The sequence below is a fragment of the Lepidochelys kempii genome, chromosome 4 (genome assembly GCF_965140285.1).
Source record: "Lepidochelys kempii isolate rLepKem1 chromosome 4, rLepKem1.hap1, whole genome shotgun sequence".
In the NCBI taxonomy this organism is placed as follows: domain Eukaryota; kingdom Metazoa; phylum Chordata; order Testudines; family Cheloniidae; genus Lepidochelys; species Lepidochelys kempii.
Window position 1 is genome coordinate 55,233,572 of NC_136383.1, and position 23,661 is coordinate 55,257,232.

Genomic DNA, 23,661 nt, shown 5'->3' on the forward strand with positions numbered 1-23,661 from the left:
TTATTAAAGGCCACACATTCTTCTTAGTACTTCTTCTTAAACCTCCATTCTGACTATTGTTAACTCATTTTGCTGTCTCTTTGCTGAAAATTAAAGATATGATTGTAACTATTGCTTCCTGTTCATGTTTCTCATAGGATTTTCTTTCAGCATCAGGTGTTGTAGTTTCACAGAGAAGCACTCAACTTGCTGACTTCTTCCATTTTATTTTTTCAGAAAAACTAACACTTCCTCCAGTTTCTTAATATGCTGAATTCAAGTAGCTCATGGTCACACCCTCCAACCTTCCTCCTTTTCCTAATCAGATCCTTTATACTCATTTTTATAAAAAAAATAGATAAAGAACAGATGATATGGAGTCTCTACTTCTGGATCAGAAAGCTGTCTTCAGTGTAAAATGAGGAACCTCTTTCATGCCTGTTGAGTTGTATTGGTCACTGTTTGTTAAGGATTATTAAAATCCTCCTTGAGCAGAGTATTCAGTGACTTAGTCTCTGAGGTTTTGGCTCAGTAACTTTTGTTTCTTACTCGTCTCCCTCTAAGAAGTTGAGATCTATTTAAGGCTATAAAAAAAAGAAAAAAATTAAGGCAGTATTAGCACTGGGTCACAAAAATAGGACAACTACCACACAGCTACTGAACTGAGTACAGTTGGAAGAAAAACCTTTCTTTCCTACATCTTTTAAAAAATATACTAAATGTAAAAAATATCTGCTTACAACAAATGAGCATATATGATAAGCAAATTTTGACTTCAGCATAAAATTGAACTTGAAGGATTGCAGAGAATGAAAAATACACCAATGGAAGATTGTGACTTTGCTGCTCTGTCTAGAGAAGCCCTATGTGCTCTACGGGAGTTTGATTTCTAAAGTGCAATAATGTGGCATATTAATTTGGTCTATGTAGACCATGCTGGTGCTCACTAAATGTACTGACAGCACTATGTTAAAGCACACAAGGGATTCTTTGTGTAGACCATGCTGATGCGCGCTAGACCAATCAATATGCAGCATGTTAGAAATCACAGTCCCATAGGGCATGTAGACAAGCCCTCAATAGTAGGATTGATGCCAACAGCACTAGGGATGTAAAAGGTTAACCAGAAAGTATTAGGCATAATGTTAACCAATCTTAAGCGTTAACACTGGCAGTCCCGTGCTGGCTGGAGCGACCCCAGCGCTGGCTGCCCTGTGCTGGCCGGAGGAGCCCTCATCCCAGCCGTGCCAGAGGGGCCCCAGCCCCTGCCATACCAGGCCAGCTGGAGCGACCTCAGTTAACTGATATAATTTAATTGTTTAACGGTTAACTTTTTAGACCAACATTTACATCCCTAAACAGCACTGCTTTGCTGAAACCTGGTAGACACTAGGGAACATTTCTTAAAAAATATATATAGTTAGCAATAGAGAGACCCTTAGTGTAGACAAGGTTACAGGGGCTGTAGACTTCAGCTGCAGGAGCCTTGTTTAGAGTATGGCTACTGAAGTTGCCAATACTGGTGTAGAAAATCTCCTTGATGAACCTATTTTTAAAGTTTTTTGAATAGGTAGGACTAGAAGTCCAGAGCAGATTATGCATCTGGAACAATTTTGTCCATCATAGTTTTCTCACTGTTTCACTTACTCTTTCCTGTTTTTCTGCATTGGATTTGACTTCCCCAAAAGCATTAGCAGGAGTACCTGAGACCCCTCACCTTCACTGTTAATTTGCTAGGCTATGGGTGAAAGTCTGCAGGAGCAGCTCAGCACTATTCCACTTCTGGTGCACATGTGCTCAAGACTGGAATCATTTGGCTAGCAGTGCCAATGAGGTCATGCATGAACCCTGACTATCATCATGCTCCTGTACTGGGGTGGGCAAACTACATTCATGGGCCAGATCCAGCCATTTTAAGTCAGCCTGCAAGCTCCTACCAGGGAGTCGGGTCAGGGGCTGCACCATGCAGCTCGGCCCTGTTCTTTCACTCCACTTAAAACATGGGCCAGCTTAAAACGCTCCAGGTCGGGGACCGCCCTGCTCCGGTGCTCCAGCTGGGGCGCTGGGTGGGGGGCCACACCATGTGGCTCTGCCCCACTCTGGCTTTCCAGCTGGGGCACCGGGTCAGGGGCCTCACATCTAGGAGCCAGAGAAGGGATATGCCACTGCTTCTGGGAGCTACTTGAGGTAAGTGCTGCTCAGAACCTCCACGCCTGAGCCTCTCCCCAGCCCCAACCCTCTACCCTAGCCCTAATTCCCCTCCTGCTCTCCAAACCTGTCAATCCCAGCATGAAGCACCCTCCTGCACCTCAAACCTCTCATCCCCATCCCAGAGCCTGCACCCCTGATCCCTCTCTGTCCCAGCCCAGAGCCCCCTCCTACATCCCAAACGCCTCATCCCCAGAGCCCTCACCCCCAACTGCACCCCAACCCCAATTTTGTGAGTGTTAATGGCCTGCCATACAATTTCTATTTGCCGATGTGGCTCTTGGGCCAAACTGTTCCTCAATTCCTTCTTACTGCCTATAGTGGCAGGGCAGAACACCAGCAGTGTCTACAGCTTGAAGCACTTCCCCAAAAATCTCTGGCTACAGGTCAAAAGGGATAGCAATACTGAGTAGTTAGCCATCCTTGGGGATCTTCTGGGCTGTTTCCACTAGGAGGAGAAACTGATGATGGAGTCAGGTATTTTCTTTGATGCAGTTCTCTTTTCATGAGGAGGACTTTGGATGTTCTTTGTAAACAAACAGGAGACTTTTTTTTTGCTCATTGTTCCAAGACACTTTCCAGCTAGAAGACTACACAAAAGCTCTTAGCTTTTTCACAATACACAGTCATACTAGATGTGCTCCTGTGACCCTGGTGCTTCCTTGCTGCCTTCTGTGTTTTTCTCAGCTGCTTTTTACACACATCCCCACAATTCCATCCAGCAATACCCAGCACTTAGTTTGCATTCAATCCCCACTGAAACTTCCACCCACATAGCTTAGATGCCTGACTAGCCTTGCATGTGGCATGTGTGTTTCAGGCAGTGGCTCCTATTGTTTTAGCTATTTTCTTCCATAAAGCAGGGGTGGGTAACATATGGCCCATGGGCTATATCTAGCCCATTGCTTAATTTCATTTGGCCTGTAGGTTCCCAACCCCTGCCCCATGGAATGTTTTATATTTCCCTCTCTCCAAAAAAAACCAAACAAATCTAAATTAAGTTGCTTTTTATTTGTGTGGAGCCTGTGATTTGATTTTTTCTGTGGGCCAATGGCCTCTGATAGAAAAAAGGTTCTCCACCCCTGCCATAAAGGATCTTAATTTCTTATATTTATCCTGAATGAAGGGTGGCTGTTACACTCACAAGCTTCATTCAACCCCCAGCATTACAGTACATGAGATATGTTAGGCTTGGTAGTGTAGAGTGTGTGCGCCAACCAGCATTTAGATTTTTTTTTTTTTATTTCTTTGCTCCAGAAGAAACTTTTCCCTTATAGTAGGACTCAGTTAAAACTTAAGTATCCCAGCTTTAAAAACTGGCTTTACTGTGAAATAACTATGCTGCTTAAAGATTGCCACAAGATTTTTTTTCTTGGGTAAGGGACATATAACTGAAAATCTTTCAAAAAGGACACAGAAGGCTAGTGGCACTCACCTCAAATTTTTCTTCTACATCGAGGTTTGTCTCATACCTAGCAAACAAGCCATTCTCTCTCCATTTTGAACGCTCTGGGTCCAAGAGTGCTCTAGTGAAATGTGGCTCCTTTCTCCAAGATGACCCTGGCAAGATAGCCAGGTCCTATTCTAAACCATAAGAGTGGCAGCAAGGAACGTTGTTCCTCCCCCCACAGATGCAAGCTTGAAGAGGCTATGGTCACACCTCACCCCAGTGTAAGGGGACTTTTTGACCTGGAGTGAGTACCACCGGAGTCCTAAAAAAGACCAGTATTAGACTGTAGGCACTGTCTCAGGAAAGGACACTAGCTGCCCCTAATACTGACTCTGTGAGGCTGGCAACTCACTCAATACCAATTGCATTAGTAACACTGACTGGTGCTGCCAACCCCTACTCTGCTTCTCACTTCACCATCCTCTTATTATAAAATCACCCATGGCACTGGAGGATCTCCAAGTGTCTGCTGAACATTTCCTAGGAGTTCATTGTATTAGATGTGCAAATGTTTATGTACTGTGGAAATGTGTGTAACATTTCTCAGGAGACCTGACTAATGTAAACCTTGGGAAATGAGCTTCAAAAACAATGTGCTAGACACTGGGATTCTTAAGAAATACTTGGGTGGTGGGGAAGGCAACTTCTCATCTCCAGATCATATAGTTGCACCCTGAGAGTTTTTGTGCTTCAAGAGGTGGAATCAATTCTATGTCTTGGAGCAGGGAAGAAGTTCCTCTGCAGTACAGAGGGAAGGGGGCTTTATTCCAATTATTTTCTAATTCTGAAGAAATAATGGGTATGGTACCTGATTATGGACTTGAAGGCGAGTCAGTGCCTTCTGTCATGGTCCTGGGATAGACTACCTTGCTGAGACCTCTTTGCCATTCCATCAAGGGGCAAGCTGTTGCCTCCACTTCTCTTTGAAATGCAGTCCCACGGTCCAACCACCCCCTGGCTGGGTCCTTTGACTGCATCCCTCTGGTAGCCAGCCATCATATCTAGCAGGCCCAACGGACTTGTCACCTGCAACAGTTCTCCATTGGGAATCTGTGGACAGAGAGAATATGCAGCGACGCAGAAGCCAAAATGGGATGGCAGTGACTTGGCCAGACTTTTCTTCCACACACCAAGGAGAGCCTTGAACAGTGTTAAAGTCGCAAAGAGTCCTGTGGCACCTTATAAACCAACAGATGTACTGGAGCATAAGCTTTCGTGGGTGAATACCCACTTTGTTGGATGCATGTAGTGGAAATTTCCAGAGGCAGGTATAAATATGCAAGCAAGCTGACACTATGTGCTGACACTATTGGCACAGGTGAAAATCAAACTATAACTGTATCCTTCCCTTGCACAGGAGGAAAGAAGACATCAAGGCAGACTAAGCACTGCAACTTAATCTGTCCATAAAAACTCACTCTCAGACTTCTTTGCTCGGTCGGAATAGCCAGGCTTTGGCAGAGAATTCAGATTTACCTTTAATAAAAGCAGTGTTTTATTGTGCAAAAGCTGCTATTTGTATGGAATGGCTCAGAGCTTGAAGAACTATATCTGGAGCTCTTTCTACTACATAAAAAATGCACTCTTCCCTTTCTTTAAGGTCCACAGTCTGTTTAGAGCAGGAAACAAAGAAATAGTGACAATAGGTTTCGTTTTAGAATCTTAATGTGGAAAAACTGTCTTGGTCTTTGCTTTCTTGCCATCGAATTTGAGAAGACAGCTTATTTTTCTTTCCTACCCTATTTTTTGCCTTTGTTTTTGAAATTTTCTAATTCCCTTCAATTGTACCTCAACTTCTTAATCTTTGCCATGTAACAAAGTTAACATTTCTCAAACTGTAGCTAGTGCATGCGCCTCTTACACAGTAGTGAAGCATTTGTCAAGCGGTGCATTCCAGTGCAGGACTTAAGAGTTTGTAAAACTCTTTTCTAAGCAGCAAAATAACCTCATACAAGAGCACCCACCACCACAGAATCTGAGTATACTGAACATTTAACAATCTTGATGAACTTGGTAGGTAGGGAACTAGTATCCCCATTTTCCAGATGGGTAAAGTGAGACAGAATAAGTGACTCAAAGTTCACAATAGTACAGTTCCTGGTTCATCTAAACTTCCCGAGTCTTGGTTTCTTAACCACATGACTATCCTTCTACCCTGCACAACAGCTTCATGACTTTGACAAGTGTTTCTTAAGAGTAAGTTCAACTGTGAATAAACTTGTGCTGCTGCAATTGTAGGGGTAGTGCAGACTCAGGAGGACAAAACCCAGGGGGCCTGGAGGCAGTGAGAAATAAATGTATACATAGTAAGATCTACAACTGGAGGGGTGTGTGGGGGGGGAGAGTTTAAGAGAAGGGAACATAACCATGTAGGGCATTCACGAGTTTATTTTAAAACTGCCTCCTTAATACAGCTTTATGCAACTTAAAATAGTGGCCACAAACTAGGTGTGGGATTGAGGGGAGGATCTAATTGTGTCACAATATTGCATTCTATGTATGTAGATATTTATACAGTGCTTACTGCTAAGGTATCTGAGCACCTTACACAAAAAGAAAAAATTGTGAGCATCTCTGCAACAAAAATTACAGCTTCCTTTGCAGCTTGTACAAAGGAAAATTGGAGAAATAATCAATTCAGTTAACAATGAAGCTTCCTGCTGCTGAGGAAGACATAACTTCACTATAACAGTTCAAAATGTCCTTGCATAATGGCTTGTAGTTCATCAGTAGGTCCTCTTTTTTTTTTTTTTTTTAAATTAAATCAATTTAAAAAAACCCTCTTGGGCCAAAACATAAAACCTAGATTTTATGCTCTTCTATTAAACACCTTAAATGCTGAGCCATTCTGCTAATGTGCATAGATAATTTTCTTTGATTTGAACATATCAATCAGTTTCCAAGTGACTACTCTTCACTGCTTTACTGTGATGCTGACATTGCTTTTATAGTGCTGAACATTGAGCACAAGTTCATCTCCAAGCTGAACTTGGATCGGTTTGTCAAGAACAACTGCAGCTTGTTTCCAGTGGGAGGAATCACTTGACGTATCCAAATAAATATCTTCATCTAGATGTATATGATACCAAAATGGAATGGCAGTGACTTGGCCAGACTTACAAACTTGCACCTAAAAACGAAAAGAGGTTCTGTAAGGAAGTAGAACTCTAATTTTTCACTGATTTTATTTGTATTATGGCAGTGGCTAGATCACCAAAAAAATCAAATACAGTGGTTCAAACCTGTTCAAATCTACTTCAAATTGGCTTGCATTGAAATAGCTTTTGTACTGAATTTTTCAACCATGGTAATGAGGAATTGAAAAAAAATTGTGCCCGTTCAACTTACCTTTACTTCTCTATTGGAGCTGTTCAAATAGGGATTCATGAGATCTAGTCTTAGCAGCTCTGCTGGCTTGCTTAAGGGCACACATGGTAATGTGGCAAGATCCAAAAATACACAAACAGGCACCTAAGGAGGAATATACCAGGCTTTCAGGCTTAACAATTATACAACAGCAACTTTCAATTTGTGAATTACTGCATTGCTTCCAAAAGGAACTGAACTGTTAAAATAACTATCACTTCTAATCCTTTTTAAAATCTGGCCCTTGTGACACAAGTTGCATAAGAAAACAGTCTCCTACCAAAGCTGTTTTTTTGAACACTGAAGTGTTGGAAGTCATAACTTTTACTGGTTTCAGAGTAGCAGCCGCTTTTACTGCTCTCCATATCAGATCACAAATCACTTCTGTCCTACCTGAAGCATGTGTCTTGACTTCTATTATAGTAAATTTACATCAGTATCTATGCACAGAATTTAAGTTATAAAATATATTGAAGAAATTAATCCAACATCATTAATACTTCCAGCACTGCTTTTTCTTAAATTCCTTATATTGAGGTTATGGCCCTCAGTTGGGCATTTATGGGTTTTGAGAGCTATGCTTGATATTGAAGCATGTTGCTAACTTCCTACCTTGAACTGGTTGATAAAAGGTGCTATATTAAACCCAAGTGTGGGTTCAGTCCCTTGAACTGCACTTTCAAGTACTAAAGATTGCGATTCTACGAGCATCCCATACATCACCACGTATTGTGGGAATATCTTTCCTCCAGAGTGAAGCAAACACCTATAAAGAGAGATAGAGATGTTTATTGCCAAAATGTGTTCTCCTGCTAGTAAGAAACTAAATCAGGGGTGGGCAAACTTTTTGGTCTGAGGGCTACATTGAGGAATAGAAATTGTATGGTGGGCCATGAATGCTCGCAAAATTGGGCCATGAATGCTCGCAAAATTGGGCTCGCAAAATTGGGGTGCAGAAGCTCTGGGTGGGGGTGGGGATGAGGCATTTAGGGTGTAGGAGGGTCTTTGGGCTGGGACCGAGGGGTTCGGAGGGGGATCAGGGCTGGGGGTGTGTGAGCTGGGGTGGGGCTGCGGGTGAGAGGTTTGGGGTGCAGGAGGATGCTCCGTGCTGGGATCAAGAGGTTTGGAGAGCAGGAGGGGGATCAGGGTTGGTGTGTGGGGAGAGGCTCAGGGGTATAGCCTCCACACAGCGCTTACCTCAAGCAACACCCGGAAGCAGTGGCTTATCCCTTCTCTAGCTCCTAGGCACGGAGTGGCCCGTGACCCTCGGAGCGGGGCCATGCCACGGCTTCCAGGAGCCGCATGGTGCGGCCCCTGACCCGGCACCCTGGCTGCAGAGCCAGAGCAGGGCCAAGACGCATGGTGCAGTCCCCGACCCGGTGCCCCGGCTTGAGCACCAGAGCGAGGCTGAGACGCGTGGTGCAGCCCCTGACCCGGCACCCCAGCGAGAGCTCGCAGGCCGGCTTAAAACGGCCCGCGGGCCATAGTTTGCCCATCCCTGAAATAAACTGACTGCATTAAGGTCTTGATTCAGAATGGGTACTTAAGTTCCAATGAAGTCAGAAGTGTTCAAATGCTTCCCCAAATTGGGGCCTAACAGCTTTTCAGATCACTCCTAATCTAAAATACCTTGTCAAATTCCACACTGTATTATACCAGGATTCATTTTCTTTGAAGGCTGGTTGACATTTTATCTTTGACTCGGGGAACTCAAAATATTAAATACCCAGTGAAGAACAGTGACAGGTCAGGTGGAAGAGCACTGGAGACAGGCCATTCTATGTCAGTCCAAGCCCTACCCTTCCAGGCCACTACCCTGCCAGAAGCTGGGATTGGATGACCAGATCACATGATAATTGCTCTGTTCTACTCATTCTCTCTGAAACATCTGGCACCAGCCACTGTCGAAGTCAGGATACTAAATTAGATGGATCACTGTTCTTACCTGGCATGGCCATTCTTATGTAGAATGTAGTTATTTCAGTAAGATGGTGTTATAGGCTATTAAGGCTTCAAATACAAGGTCTGGTTTATTTACAACACTGTGACTCCTGAGACAATACTGAAGGATTGTGAAAAAATGGCAACATAAGCTGGGAAAGAGATCACTAGGGCACTGTTCAGGAAATCCTGCTTGAGAGTCAATCCCTTGTGCAGAATGAAAATGGCAGGAATTCAGTTAATCCATGATGTGCCCAGGATAGTGCTAATTATATTAAATCACCCACATGTGGGATGCCAGCAGTGTTTTAAATATTTAACAAAATCATTCTCAATACACATAAGAAACAAAGTTAACAGTATTCTTGTGCTAGACTCAGAGGCTTCTTCAGTTCCCTGACACAGACTGCTGAGCTGTCAAGAGCAGCAGCAAGTAGGCATTTAATTCTGCATTGACTTTGTGTTCTCCTTGTTTTCTAGCAGAGGTCTCTTTACAAAGGCACTAGCAGGGACAACAAATGGCAAAAAGAGAGAGACTTACTTCCTTAGCCACATCTTCACAGTCTCTGACAACTGATGTGAATGTACATATGACACAATCAGAACCAACTTCCCCAAAAGGGCTGATACAGCAAAATCACGCCCCCTTGATATTATTATCCTGACCTCACTAAAAGTCTGGATGAATAGATGAAAATGTTACACATGCGCACACACCCCGCACCACCCCAACAAAAGCCCTCTAAAACTGAAAATTCATCCTTTCTTTCTCTAATATTCCTCCCACTGTTTGTTTTTGCTCTTCTTGCTATTTTCTATTATTTTGTCTTGTATTTTCTTCATTTCTCTCTAGCTTTGTGTTACCTTTTCGTCTGTTCACTATCCCTTTTTTCCCTCTGTCTCTGTTCTAGCTCACATGTATCTGTCTCCTAAGAATTTCAGTCTGTTCCACAGCAGCTTGAAATGTACAAGATTCTGACCTTGTTCTATCACTCAGATCTCTTAAAATTTCATGCTGCTGATAACAGCATCAGGACAATTGTTGTTTAGATTTCTGGTATGGTAAGCATAAGATCCCCCCCCCCCTTTTTTTTTAAATCACAGTGATAAATTTCTATAAAAATGGAATAATTTAACCGATTGTCTTTGACCAAAATACTTCCAAGCTTCAGTCAGACTGGCTGAAGCTTGGAATTACTGGGGAGGTTCTCTCTCACCTTGAGAAGATTTATAAATGTCATACAGTACCTGGATATTGCTGCCTTTTCCATCACCTCCTGCTGGATTAAACCTGAAGTCTCTATGACATCCAGAATTATAATACTCCACAGTTTGTCTGATTTGGGTCTCTGTAACACCACACTCTCATCCTCCAAGTGGCTGAGCCAAAACTCTAATGTTTCTTTAGGGAAATGGTTGGCTTCTGAAATTATGTTAAGGGCTATTTGATGCTGCTCTTTTTCAACAGAACTGTAAGCTTTAACTGGTCCAAGTTTGCCAGCAATTATTGGCAGAATCGAAAAGCCCTCGGACACATCTAATACATACAAAGGGTCATGAGTTGTATACGAGGAGTTCTTGTTTTGACTCTTTTCAAAGTTCATCTCTCTATCGTGACCATCAACATCCATTGACAGAGATTCTCTCGTTGGGATCAAGGATGACAACACTTTGCCAATGGCAGCATTAAAGCATTCATGGTATGGCACGTTGTTCAGAAGTGCAATTTCAGTGGATTCCAGCATGCACTCCTGCCCCATGCCATCCGGTGTGCTAGTAGTTTGAAGACTAGCCAGAGCACTACATAGTTCAGCCTCATTGCCCAAAGCCAGTGTGTTCTCCCTTTCAATGTCCATCCCATACTCTGAAGTTAAAACAGAAATCTTCTGGATCCTCAAGTAGCAATCTTGGCAGCATACTTCCATCATCACAGTGTCTCCAGGTTTCACAGAATAATCTTATCAAAAAAGTACAAAAAGGTACATTAGTAACTTTCAGAAATTATAAGGGAGTGTTCATACAAATGCCTAATCTGTGGTTTTAGGAAGCAAAACCTACACTAGAGCCATTTTCCATCTACTATGAGGAAACTACTGATATAGCATAAGAGGGAGAGAAGAGGGACAGTGATGGGTGGGGAAAGGCTAACTAAGTTAATAATGAAGTAAGGATTGCGAGGAACACTCAGGGAGACTGAGGAAGAGAAACATGCTGCTATGGTTAGTGATGCATTGTCCTCTTTCCCTAATATGTTCCCCTATCTCTGAGGCAAATTGATAGCATCTTTTTAAGACTAGTTATTATCAAATAAACAAAATATAAAAAAGTTAATAGTATTGCCATGGAAAATCCACATACCAGGAAGGCCCTGCACAGGGTAGACTGCTTGTTCCCAGCAAGTTTCCTCACTGGGACTTGTAGATAGACTGTGCTCATCATCAAGTTGTAGTACAAACCAGACCACAATAGCATCCAGTATACCTCCTTGAGTGACAGGTACGCTGAACTTGCAAGGCTTCCTGGTTGCCAGGCTTTTCAGTTCCTGACCATGATAGCAAATAGAGAAATAAAACTTGAGTACCTCTTCCCCAAGAATGATGGCTGACTAATGTTGAGAATGGAATGTATGTCAGACTCCTTTTTACTGTTGGGAACGTAAATTTAGAGCTTGTTTTTAGAATTAACCCCAGAAGCAGTTAATTGAATTTCTGAATTTTGTACTTTGATATGTAACCCCTGCTCCCAACTGTTAGTGTGTCAACAGTTTTATGTTGTTGTTTTTTTTTAAAAGGGAATATGTTTGAATGACACTATTTAAGAACCAACAGTGGGCATGAGAGGAGAAAAAAACGAGTGAGTTGCCAGTGTATGGAGAGGTAATTCCATTGCCAACAGATTGCTGGTGGCAAAAAGCTGCACAGTCATGAGTATTCACTTGTTCCAAACAAATAAAAATGAATAAATTTGTTTTCACCTACTGTGTATTGTATTTATACCTCTTCACACAGTAAGGCTGGAATCTGCTTTATTTGAAGATCTAGGTCAGTGTTTCCCAAACTTGTTCCGCTGCTTGTTCAGGGAAAGCCCCTGGCAGGCCCAGCCGGTTTGTTTACTTGCCACGTCCGTAGGTTCGGCCAATCACAGCTCCCACTGGCTGCGGTTCGTTGCTCCAGGCCAATGGGGGCTTCGGGAAGCGGCGGACAGTACGTCCCTCGGCCTGCGCCACTTCCCGCAGCCCCCATTGGCCGGGCATAGCGAACTGCGGCCAGTGGGAGCCGCAATCGGCCGAACCTGCGGACGCGGCAGGTAAACAAACCGGTCAGGCCCACCAGGGGCTTTCCCTGCACAAGCAGCGTCCCAAGTTTGGGAAACACTGATCTAGGTAATAAAATGTTTTGAGCGTTTCACATTATTTCTAGGATCTTATCAAATGTATTCTGTAAGATTAAAAACATATATATTGGCACAAGTTGAGAACAATATGTACAAGATTAAGCATTTGACAAGACACTAATCGTTTATCAGAGAAGCCAGAGCTGGAAAAGACATTAGAGATTGTTGCAGCATAGTTCCCTGTAATATATTCAAGTGCTTTGCTTTACTTCATTCGTTGACCTTAGATGTCAGGTAAGGTGAACAGGGAAAGTTACCGATACAGAACATAGCAATTCCCAACCAAATCAGTAGCCAAGAATGATTTTATCTATATAACAATTTATTTTCAGCTTTGGCTCACCACTTTGGTGCAAACTCCTCTCCATGGGTCAACAAGCCAAAAACACACATGCACCAGCATCAAAATGTATCGCCCTTTCAGTCTGCATGGCTATCACTGGCTCAGAGACGTACTCAGCTCTATTTGGTGCATATGTAACCCACACACCTTCTGGGTGTAGTGTTCTGCCCCCTCTAGTGGCACCGAGACCAGAGAGAGAGAGAAAAAATGAGTCTGCTCTACAGCATTAGCTAAGAGCCCGTTGGCTTTTAGCTCATGCGGTAGAGGCTCATGCACTAAGCTCCAGAGGTCCCCAATTCCATCCTGCCCACTGACGACCAGGGTCTGTGGGCGTTACACATACACAAAAATAAACCTATTTACATTGTCAAAATATAGATGTACAAGATGGTTTCCATAGGGGAAATAAATCATGAGTTGTTTAAATGGTGACTTATCCCATTCTCCATTGCAGCCATCTATTAGCAGCTCATTGTTAAGTGGTAATATTTTGACTTTAAATATAAAATACTCTTTCCTGTGTCACCCTCAACAATTCAAATACACTCCTATAATTTTACTTGAAATCTGATCAGTTACAACTCATTTATATATTGCAATTCTAGTGGTAAAAATGAGCCAGTAGGTCAAGGGCATATGGACAAACATGTAACACCACATTTAATAAATTTACTTAGGGTGTCTTTACCGCAGAGTTACCTCAGGATATTTCTTGGATATTATCCCTGTGTCTACTTCTGTTCACACACAAAACCCCCTCACCCAAGTTTACTGGTGCTTTCAACCCAGACCAGCTGGCCTAACTGGGGCTACAGCCAAGAGCTCAGGTGCCACTTTCACTCAGACTGGTAACCTGTTCACTTTGCAGTGAGAATGCAGCTAAATCACTTGAGTGCGGACAGTCCTCCAACACCTTTCCTACAATTCCCTCCTAGAAGGACAGACAAGTTCTTCTATAATTCACTGCAGCACAAGGAAACATGAGATATACCCCCAGAAGTCCTAATGATGCACGTGGGTGAGTGCAGCCCCAGTGAGCACACTAACTCAGGTACGGCTCTGCAGAGTGGCTATTCACACCCAGCACAGGCTAATCTGGGTGCTCATACTCAGATAACTATCACCCAACCTAACGGAAATGAATAAATACCCTTAGAGACAAGCCAGATTTTTGGCTCTGCATCAGCTGCTCTACAGGTTTTCTGTTTGTTTGTTTTTAGGATGTAAGACAGTGAAGAAATCATTACCTCCAGATTGTTGAAATCCACTGTCATGGCCTGAAAGGGTTCTGTCAGTGGCATATAACCCCCAGGAACTCTACTGAGTTTTTCTGTGGTGTAAGGTTCAATAGTTTCCTCTGAGTTCACAGAAGCACGTGTTGGACTACAGAACTCCACTGTTTCTGCCAAATGCACACAGGCAACTTCTTGTACTCCCACCCTAGGGGGGGAGCAGGGAGGAAGAAAACCACAAACAAGCCTAAATCAGATGAATCAAAGCTTAAACACAGTCCTTCCCCTTGAACACTGAACATATTGAGTGCGTAGTGTGATAACAGACATTGTTGGTAGCTGTTCCTGGAATATTAAACATACATCTCTTTCAGGAGTTAAATACAGACCTAAAAGTTAATCAGTACCAGCTCAGTCACTCAACCATACAGAAATTCTGTTCATACTTTGCACAGCTGCTTAAGTTGGTGGTCTCATTTAACTACACACACAATAATACATACAAATATTTGTGTTAAGTGAATGGAAAATAAAAAATATTTCCTTTTTGTTTAAATTGATCACATTTCTTTTCCTAAATCGGTCAAATGTGAGCTCCAAATCCTGTCAAAGTATAAACACACCTGTGATGTCTGCGTATCTCTTTGCATTCCACTGCCATCCCAAATACAATAGCACCTGCAGGAATAACTTGACCATAGTCTTCTGTACCAATGTCTTGATTTTTAGGCTGTGAAAATGTAAATAAATAAGATGGCACAATGAGATGAAGACCTATTTCTACTGGTACTGCTGAGTTTAAGTTTTTTATTTCTCTGTCATTCATTATTATCTCAAAAACTTTAATAAATATTCTCAAGACTAATGACGTTTTTAATTTATTTTTGTAATTGCAGTCAATTCAATTTTTTGTGCAAATGTAGTGAATTAAATTATTCCTTTTTCTTGAAAAAACAGCCAATTGTATACTATATATACACTGAAGGATGAAAAGTCTAGAAGTTGTAGTTATTTTCCCAATTTTTTCATTTCCCAAAGCCTTTCAAATGCTCTTTTGATATTGTTGCATCCACAGTGACCTTTTCTTTGCATACACTTTGATCACAACAAATTGATTAAAGGGTCACTCACTAGGAGGTAGTATTTTTTGTTTTTTCCTAATGTATCTGCCTGACAAATATCCCATTTTCATTTCCAGGCTTAACTGTAAAGTAATATTTTTCCATAACTCCTTATTTCTCAATAATGCCAATCTGTATTATATATGAATTCTGATAGTTTCTAATAAGTCATGCTCTCCAATGTGATTTTATCAGTCTATCCCCTGTTTATTTTGCTACTTCCCAGTAATTAATTTGATAGCTTCAATATATATTTTAAAAATACTTTACTTTTACCACCTATCTTTCAGCATTGGTTGTTTCTCTTGTATCAACTGCATACTTTTTCTCAAATATTTCTTTTCCATACTTAGATTCAGAGATATTTAGGTCAGAAGGGACCATTATGATCATCTAGTCTGACCTGCACAACGCAGGCCACAGAATTTCACCCACCACTCCTGCGAAAAACCTCTCACCTGTGTCTGAGCTACTGAAGTCCTCAAATCGTGGTCTAAAGACTTCAAGATGCAGAGAATCCTCCAGCAAGTGACCCGTGCCCCATGCTACAGAGGAAGGCGAAAAACCTCCAGGGCCTCTTCCAATCTGCCCTGGAGGAAAATTCCTTCCTGACCCCAAACATGGCGATCAGCTAAACCCTGAGCATATGGGCAAGATTCACCAGCCAGACACTATAGAAAATTCTTTCCTGGGTAACTCAGATCCCACCCCATCTAATATCCCATCACAGGCCATTGGGCCTATTTACCATGAATATTTAATTACCAAAACCATGTTATCCCATCATACCATCTCCTCCATAAACTTATCGAGTTTAATCTTGAAGCCAGATAGGTCTTTTCCCCCCACTGCTTCCCTTGGAAGGCTATTCCAAAACTTCACTCCTCTGATGGTTAGAAACTTCATCTAATTTCAAGTCTAAACTTCCTGATGGCCAGTTTATATCCATTTGTTCTTGTGTCCACATTGGTACTGAGCTTAAATAATTCCTCTCCCTCTCCGGTATTTATCCCTCTGATATATTTATAGAGAGCAATCATATCTCCCCTCATCCTTCTTTTGGTTACGCTAAACAAGCCAAGCTCCTTGAGTCTCCTTTCACAGGATAAGTTTTCCATTCTTCAGATCATCCTAGTAGCCCTTCTCTGTACCTGTTCCAGTTTGAATTCATCCTTCTTAAACACGGGAGACAAGAACTGCACACAGTATTCCAGGTGAGGTCTCACCAGTGCCTTGTATAACGGTACTAAAACCTCCTTATCCCTACTGGAAATACCTCTCCTGATGCATCCCAAGACCGCATTAGCTTTTTTCACGGCCATATCACATTGGCAGCTCATAGTCATCCTATGATCAACCAATACTCCAAGGTCCTTCTCCTCCTCCGTTACTTCTAATTGATGCGTCCCTAGTTTATAACTAAAATTCCTGTTATTAATCCCTAAATGCATGACCTTACACTTCTCACTATTAAATTTCATCCTATTACTATTACTCCAGTTTACAAGGTCATCCAGATCCTCCTGTAGGATATCCCTGTCCTTCTCTAAATTGGCAATACCTCCCAGCTTTGTATCATCCGCAAACTTTATTAGCACACTCCCACTTTTTGTGCCAAGGTCAGTAATAAAAAGATTAAATAAGATTGGTCCCAAAACCGATCCTTGAGGAACTCCACTGGTAACCTCCCTCCAGCCTGACAGTTCACCTTTCAGTAGGACCCGTTGTAGTCTCAGCTTTAACCAATTCCTTATCCAACTTTCAATTTTCCTATTGATCCCCATCTTATCCAATTTAACTAATAATTCCCCATGTGGCATGGTATCAAACGCCTTACTGAAATCTAGCTAAATAAGATCCAATGCGTTTCCTTTGTCTAAAAAAATCTGTTAGTTTCTCAAAGAAGGAGATCAGGTTGGTTTGGCACGATCTACCTTTTGTAAAACCATGTTGTATTTTGTCCCATTTACCATTTACCTCTATGTCCTTAACTACCTTCTCCTTCAAAATTTTTTCCAAGATCTTGCATACTACAGATGCCAAACTAACAGGCCTATAGTTAACCGGGTCACTTTTTTTCCCTTTCTTAAAAGTAGGAACTATGTTAGCAATTCTCCAATCATACGGTACAACCCCTGAGTTTACAGATTCATTAAAAATTCTTGCTAATGGGCTTGCAATTTCATGTGCCAATTCCTTTAATATTCTTGGATGAAGATTATCTGGGCCCCCCGATTTAGTCCCATTAAGCTGTTTGAGTTTCGCTTCTACCTCAGATATGGTGATGTCTACCTCCATATCCTCATTCCCATTTGTCATGCTACCATTATCCCTAAGATCCTCTTTAATCTTATTAACGACTGAGGCAAAGTATTTGTTTAGATATCGGGCCATGCCTAGATTATCCTTGACCTCCACTCCATCCTCAGTGTTTAGCTGTCCCACTTCTTTCTTTCTTTGTTTTCTTCTTATTTATATGGCTATAGAACCTTTTACTATTGCTTTTAATTCCCTTTGCAAGGTCCAACTCTACTTGACTTTTAGCCTGTCTCACTTTATCCCTACATGTTCTGACCTCAATAAGGTAGCTTTCCTTGCTGATCCCTCCCTTCTTCCACTCCCTGTATGCTTTCTGCTTTTTCTTAATCACCTCTCTTCGATGCTTGCTCATCCAGCTTGGTCTACAACTCCTGCCTATGACTTTTTTCCCCTTTCTTGGGATGCAGGCTTCCGATAGCTTCTGCAGCTTTGTTTTAAAATAATCCCAGGCCTCCTCTACTTTTAGATCCATAAATTCTTCAGTCCAATCCACTTCCCTAACTAATTTCCTTAATTTTTGAAAGTCAGCCCTTTTGAAATCAAAAACCCTAGTTGCAGATTTTTGTTAATCCTTCTGTTCAGTTTGAACTGAATTAGCTCATGATCACTTGAGCCAAGATTATCCCCTACAACCATTTCTTCTGTGAGGTCCTCACTACTCAACAAAACCAAATCTAAAATGGCATCCCCTCTAGTCGGTTCAGCAACTGCTTGATGAAGGAATCCATCAGCTATCACATCTAGGAAAATCTGAGCCCTCTTATTATTACTAGCACTTGTCCTCCAGTCTGTATCTGGGAAGTTAAAGTCTCCCATGATCACACAGTTTCCATTAGTATTTACTTTATTAAAAATATTAAAATGGGCTCTATCCATATCCAAATTAGATCCCGGCGGTCTATAGCACACCCCAAGCACTATCCCAGGGGAGGCTCTAATAGTTTTCTTCCCCAATGTAATTTTTGCCCAGATGGACTCTGTCATATCCATTCCATCGCTTCTTATTTCTTTACATTCTACTTCATCATTGATATACATGCTACTCCACCACCTTTACCGTTATTTCTGTCTTTCCTAAACAGCCCATACCCTTCAATACCTGTAGTCCAGTCATGACGACTATTCCACCATGTTTCTCTTATCCCTATAATATCTGGTTTCACTTCCTGCACCAGTAGCTCTAGTTCCTCCATTTTGTTACCTAGGCTCCTCGCATTGGTGTACAAACATCTTAATTTTTGCTGTTTGGCCTCACTTACTTATCTTGTTCTAATCAAGTCTTTGTATTTTAGATATAGGTTGGCTTTCTCTTTATTGTCTTTTTTCTCTCTTCACTGTCTCAACATAAACAAGCTGCTGATCAATAAATATAAACTCACCAAATGAAAACACAGACATGGCAGAAAGAGGGTGAATCGAAAGAAGTAACCTCATAAATAATTCTTATGTTTCAGTACATCTAAAACTACCCTCTCATGGAGCTACACATAAGCTTTCAATTATTTACACACCAGTTGTGTGTGACAGTTCATTGTATTTTCTTGTGTAATTTTAAACCCTGTATTTGATCCTAACTTGAAGGAATACAAGTTAGCTAAAAACATGCATAATGAATAGATCAAACTATTCCTGTTTCATAATACTAGAGGTCATCAATTTCAGTCTAATACAGCAGATAAAAAACCCTTCACCTAGATGGTGATTTTAAGGTAATCTTCTTTTTGTTTGGGAGGAAAACGTGAAAGAAGGAACTAGATCCTGTAACTTTTCACAAACTGCATCCCTTTATTTCATGAGACCTAAACAGAAGTTTATCAGACACAGATAATAAAAAGTAGAGGTGTTTTTGTTTTTTTGGGGGGGAGGGAGGAGTTACATTTACATAGTCTTAAAGGCAAGATGCATCTAGCAACTTCCCCCTTCCTACACCCCCATCCCCCAAAAAAGATGCAGTGGCATCTTCCAGCTTTTCAAATTAATCACCAAGGAATTATTAAATATAAAATAAGGGTGAAATGGAAGATTTAACAGATTGGTAACAGAATGCCCTCTAGTGTTAGAAGCAGATGCATACTAGTTTTTATTAATTGCATATGAGGTGATTTTGGTTTCAGTCACAGTGAACAGGTTTCAGAGTAGCAGCCGTGTTAGTCTGTATTTGCAAAAAGAAAAGGAGTACCAGTGGCACCTTAGAGACTAGAAGCCTTTTCTTTCTAGGCTGCTGTTTCAAATCCAGCCTAGATCTCTACTGACTGCATGGCCTTCTGACAGCTGTTTTGTGTCTTAATATTAAATTAATAGATTTCAGTCTGGTTTGCAATAGACAAGTGTCCACAACACAAAAGTCATCATAATCGGCATCACTGATAGACACAGAGGTCAAGGACTGAAGAGCCATAAAGACTGAATTACCCTCCTTACACTGCTCCTGCCAGGTTAGTGTTGAAAAACATTGATAAGGCAGTGTCATTCACAAGGCGCATTGTCACAGCTTGTCTACTCACATATAACAGGCACGATACAGTACTTCTGCCAACAAGGCTGTCAAATCTCACTTTCACAAGCACTAATGTAACTCAAATTTAGAAATAAAGCATCAATTGTTTAAGCATTAGAAAGAGTGGAACATTCATAATAAGGATGTGTTATGTATGTATGTTTCAATGTGGTTCTGATTTATAAGTATCTGAATATATCACCTACCTTTGGTTGTAAAAGCAAATGCTCCCAAGCATGTATCAAACTCTCCACAATCCCTTCTCCAAACAAACCTGCATCTACCGTTTCTGTGACAACCAGGGAAACCCTATGAAAAATTGTTTTTAAGAAAAGGTAGTTACAGTTATGAGATGGTAATGGGCATTACAAATTTCTGCTAGAAGTCACACCTTTTAAAATAAAATACAAATGTAAACTGAATCTAGAGGCAGCAAATGTTGATAAAAAGCTGTGCTACTAAAGTATTAATTCATGTAAGTGAAAAGCAAAACACATCCAGCAGAGGGACATATTTTAAGTTGTTGTTATAACAAGTTATTTAAACAATGAGCATAAACAATGAGCAAAAATTTTCCATGAAACTTTCCAGACAATGCTTAGGAATCATTAGGTATGGGAAGAACCCAAGACAAACATAAAAATAAATAGGACCTTTCAAACAGACTTGAAATATGGCAGATCATATCCCAGAACACAAGCTTACATGTAAAATAAATTCAACAGTGATTAGCACTTGAAGGAGATTCCATAAAATTTTTGCTCTATCATCAGCTTGTTATGTATTAAGTTAAAGCATGCAAACAGTGCAATTTTATAGTTATACTTTAAATACAACTTCTAAGCAGGACATGAAAGAGATTAGTGCGCACATATTACCTTTAAATTAGTAATCTGAGACTAAAAACTAAGGCACCTATATTAATCTTGGATTAATCTTAAATCTCAATACTACCAACAGCAGCAGGGCTGAAATGACGAATAAGCATCACTAAAATAGTGCTGAGTCTATACCAGCAACCCTTTAATAGATTTCTGAGGTTTAAACTTACAGCTCCCCAGAAGCATCCCATTTGAAAACAACTCTTAACCAGATGTGCTGAAAACTAAAATGCTAAGTCAAACTGTGGTTTGCCAACTGCAACAGTTACATTGTGCTTTCTGGGATGCTGAGTGGACTCAGTAGCCTAATCAACAAAGCTTTTTAAATACATTATAATTTGGTTAAAGTGATACTATTATTTAACCCATAACTGTACAAAAGGACATACTAGCAATAAAGATGAGAGGACAATTTTAAAGAAAATAAATAAATACACCTTTCAAAGCAAAAACAGAAAATAAAGCTGAAAACATACTGATGCTACATGAATACATTTAAGTGTGAATAAAAACAAGATAAAATTACCAAAATTAGAAATCTTATGAACTGAACAAAAAGATGCTGATGTCCTTTTCTGAAAGCTACCAGAGAACCTGAACTTGCTAAGGATGAAATCATTGTGCCAGCTGTCAGCAACCAGTGTGAGGTGCTTCGCAGAGGAATGGGGGGTGGGAGAAATGTGTCAGAACTAGAATCCACTTGGAGCAGTTGTCACATGGCCCTGCAGATAATTACTTCAGCCCAGTGTCTAAAGCAGCCCTCTGTGCTGCTTAAACTTCTCCAACGTCGGGGTGGAGGATCTGCACAAGGGCAATTCCCCACCAACCTCCTAGAGGCCACCAAGTAAGAAATGTCCACCTCATGTGCGGATACCCTTAAATCTTGTCTCACTCCTGAATACAACAGATTTCCTTTGAGTAGTGAAGTTAAAATCCTTTGTTTATGGCATCTCAGACCTACCACAGAAATCAGCGAGATCTTCCAAACTTGACATTATAATTAATTGCAGAATTAAGTACAAGATGTACTGGAGCAAATTACACATGTAAACATATTTGGTAATTAGAAAATATGGCTAAAAAGTTATTAAAAATGTGAAAAAAACAATTTGTATTTAAGCATGGTAAACTTGAAAGTTTTCTTAAGTATAAAAGTCTCTCAAAAGAAACAAAGATGTCAAACTTCTAGGATGCAAGTCCACCAATTGCCATTGTGTCCAATGGCAATCCAATGGCTAGAATCTAAAGCTAGACAAATTCCAATTGGAAATAAGGCCTAAATTTTTAACAGTGAGGATAATTAACAATTGGAACAGCCTACCAAGAGTTGTGGTAGATTTTCAATCACTTGCTAATTTTAAAGCAAGATTGTATGTTGGTTTTTTAAAAGATATTCTCTAGTTCAAAAGGAATTATATTGGAGAAGTTCTATGGGCTGTGGTATACAGGAAGTCAGACTGGATGATCACAGTGGTCCCTTCTGGCTTTGGAATCCATTAATCACATTAAGATTACTCTAGCAGTGAACTATATATATTTTGAGAAACACCAACTGAATAATCATTTTGAAGATACAAAGCTAAATTTTTAAAACACAAATTACTCTGAAGTCTTCGGTTTAACCTGGTATGGTAATTTATCTTCTCACTGCACCTAAAAAAAATATGTGATAGATTTTAAACTTAGTAGACAACTGAACCTTTCGAAATCATAGATATTCATCCCATATTTATACTGGACTTGGTTCCATCTTTTCCTTTTGCTTTATCCCCCTAAACTTATTTTTAGGATCAAGCCATTAGAAAGTGATCCAAAGAGGTGAAGAGTCAATTGATGTAGCACTTTGCAGAATCTAGAATTAGCTTTTTTTCCCCCTTGACTAAGTAGTTAAGCTTTTGTAAAATCTCTAGGACAATAATTTCTTGGAACTGTGGACTTGAAACGCCTACTGTTTGTAGATGTCTATATTGGAACTAATCTGAAAGATAATGATGTAAAATTATTCTCCTGTTACCTTTAGGATGTAAAGAACCTGTCATTAAATAATGGTCTGACATTGTTGCAAATGAATGGACCTAGAGAGCTAACCAGACTTACCAGTCCTGACAGCACACACACAAAAGATACTGCCAAAAAATGTCCAAGAACAGGAGGAGAAAAACCCCTAACTGACAACCAGACACTGACCTAACTGACTGTATTATTGTTCTATTTTTTTCCTCTTTTTGTCTCCTTTCAGGTTTGTCTGTCCCAAATGCTTTACCTGGTAGGTAAATGGTTTGAATGAATGAAGTTTACTCTAATGAACAGTTAAACATTACTTGCGATATAGTTAAATACGGCCTTCTATGACAGAGAAATATTAATCTAACAGACAAATTGTGTGAGAATTTTTAAATACCATCTCAATAAACAATTAGTTTCTATTTTCTAGTGAGTATGTTACATTGTGCAGTTTTTCTCCACTTGCATAAACAAAACTGAATTAAAAAGATATCACAGTAGGCTATTTTAAGCTACCTTTCAGGTATGTGCTTTGGAATTTCTATATCAAGAGACTTCATATGGAGAAGTTTGATTTCTCCTTCCATATTATTTGCTGCTACCACATCACAAGCAAGTTCATACATGGTCTTCGACAACTCACAGGCATAGACACAAGGTGCTCCAGCCTTCTTGGCAAACATACTGCAAAATAACAGAAATCACCATAGGAATTAGTTTATTCTTGTCAAAGTTTCAATTAGAAATTATTAAAGGTAAGAAAAGTCTGAATTTTGTTTTAAGTATATTTACATTTACTGTAGCATTTATTTCATATTCTTAATACTAGTACCTGATATCAGTACTAATACAAACTATAGCACTTGGGTGGATATCAGATTTTCCCAGTATACACTGTATTATCAGCAGTATAGTTTGTCCAGAACT

General features: G+C 40.5%; 1 protein-coding gene across 7 annotated transcripts in view; it reads right to left on the bottom strand.

Annotated features, from left to right (window-relative positions):
- Positions 1 to 202: 202 nt before the first annotated feature.
- Positions 203 to 23,661, bottom strand: part of PRMT9 (protein arginine methyltransferase 9) — a 28,950-nt gene continuing 5,491 nt past the window's right edge. For 4 of the 7 annotated variants that reach the window (XR_012158584.2, XR_012158586.2, XR_012158585.2 and 1 more), the window contains 10 exons: positions 23,251 to 23,418; positions 20,056 to 20,158; positions 14,536 to 14,642; positions 13,928 to 14,120; positions 11,303 to 11,486; positions 10,193 to 10,901; positions 7,616 to 7,769; positions 6,986 to 7,108; positions 4,446 to 6,767; positions 203 to 563 (listed from right to left, as the gene is read on the bottom strand). Coding sequence is in view for 1 of the 7 variants with exons in the window: in XM_073341302.2 (XP_073197403.1) it covers positions 6,552 to 6,767; positions 6,986 to 7,108; positions 7,616 to 7,769; positions 10,193 to 10,901; positions 11,303 to 11,486; positions 13,928 to 14,120; positions 14,536 to 14,642; positions 20,056 to 20,158; positions 23,251 to 23,418 (1,957 nt within the window). In the remaining 6 variants the exon portion in view is untranslated. Of the gene's footprint in view, positions 564 to 3,179; positions 6,768 to 6,985; positions 7,109 to 7,615; positions 7,770 to 10,192; positions 10,902 to 11,302; positions 11,487 to 13,927; positions 14,121 to 14,535; positions 14,643 to 20,055; positions 20,159 to 23,250; positions 23,419 to 23,661 lie in introns of those variants that run through there. The other 3 variants (XR_012158587.1, XM_073341302.2, XR_012158588.1) reach the window with 3 other exon arrangements.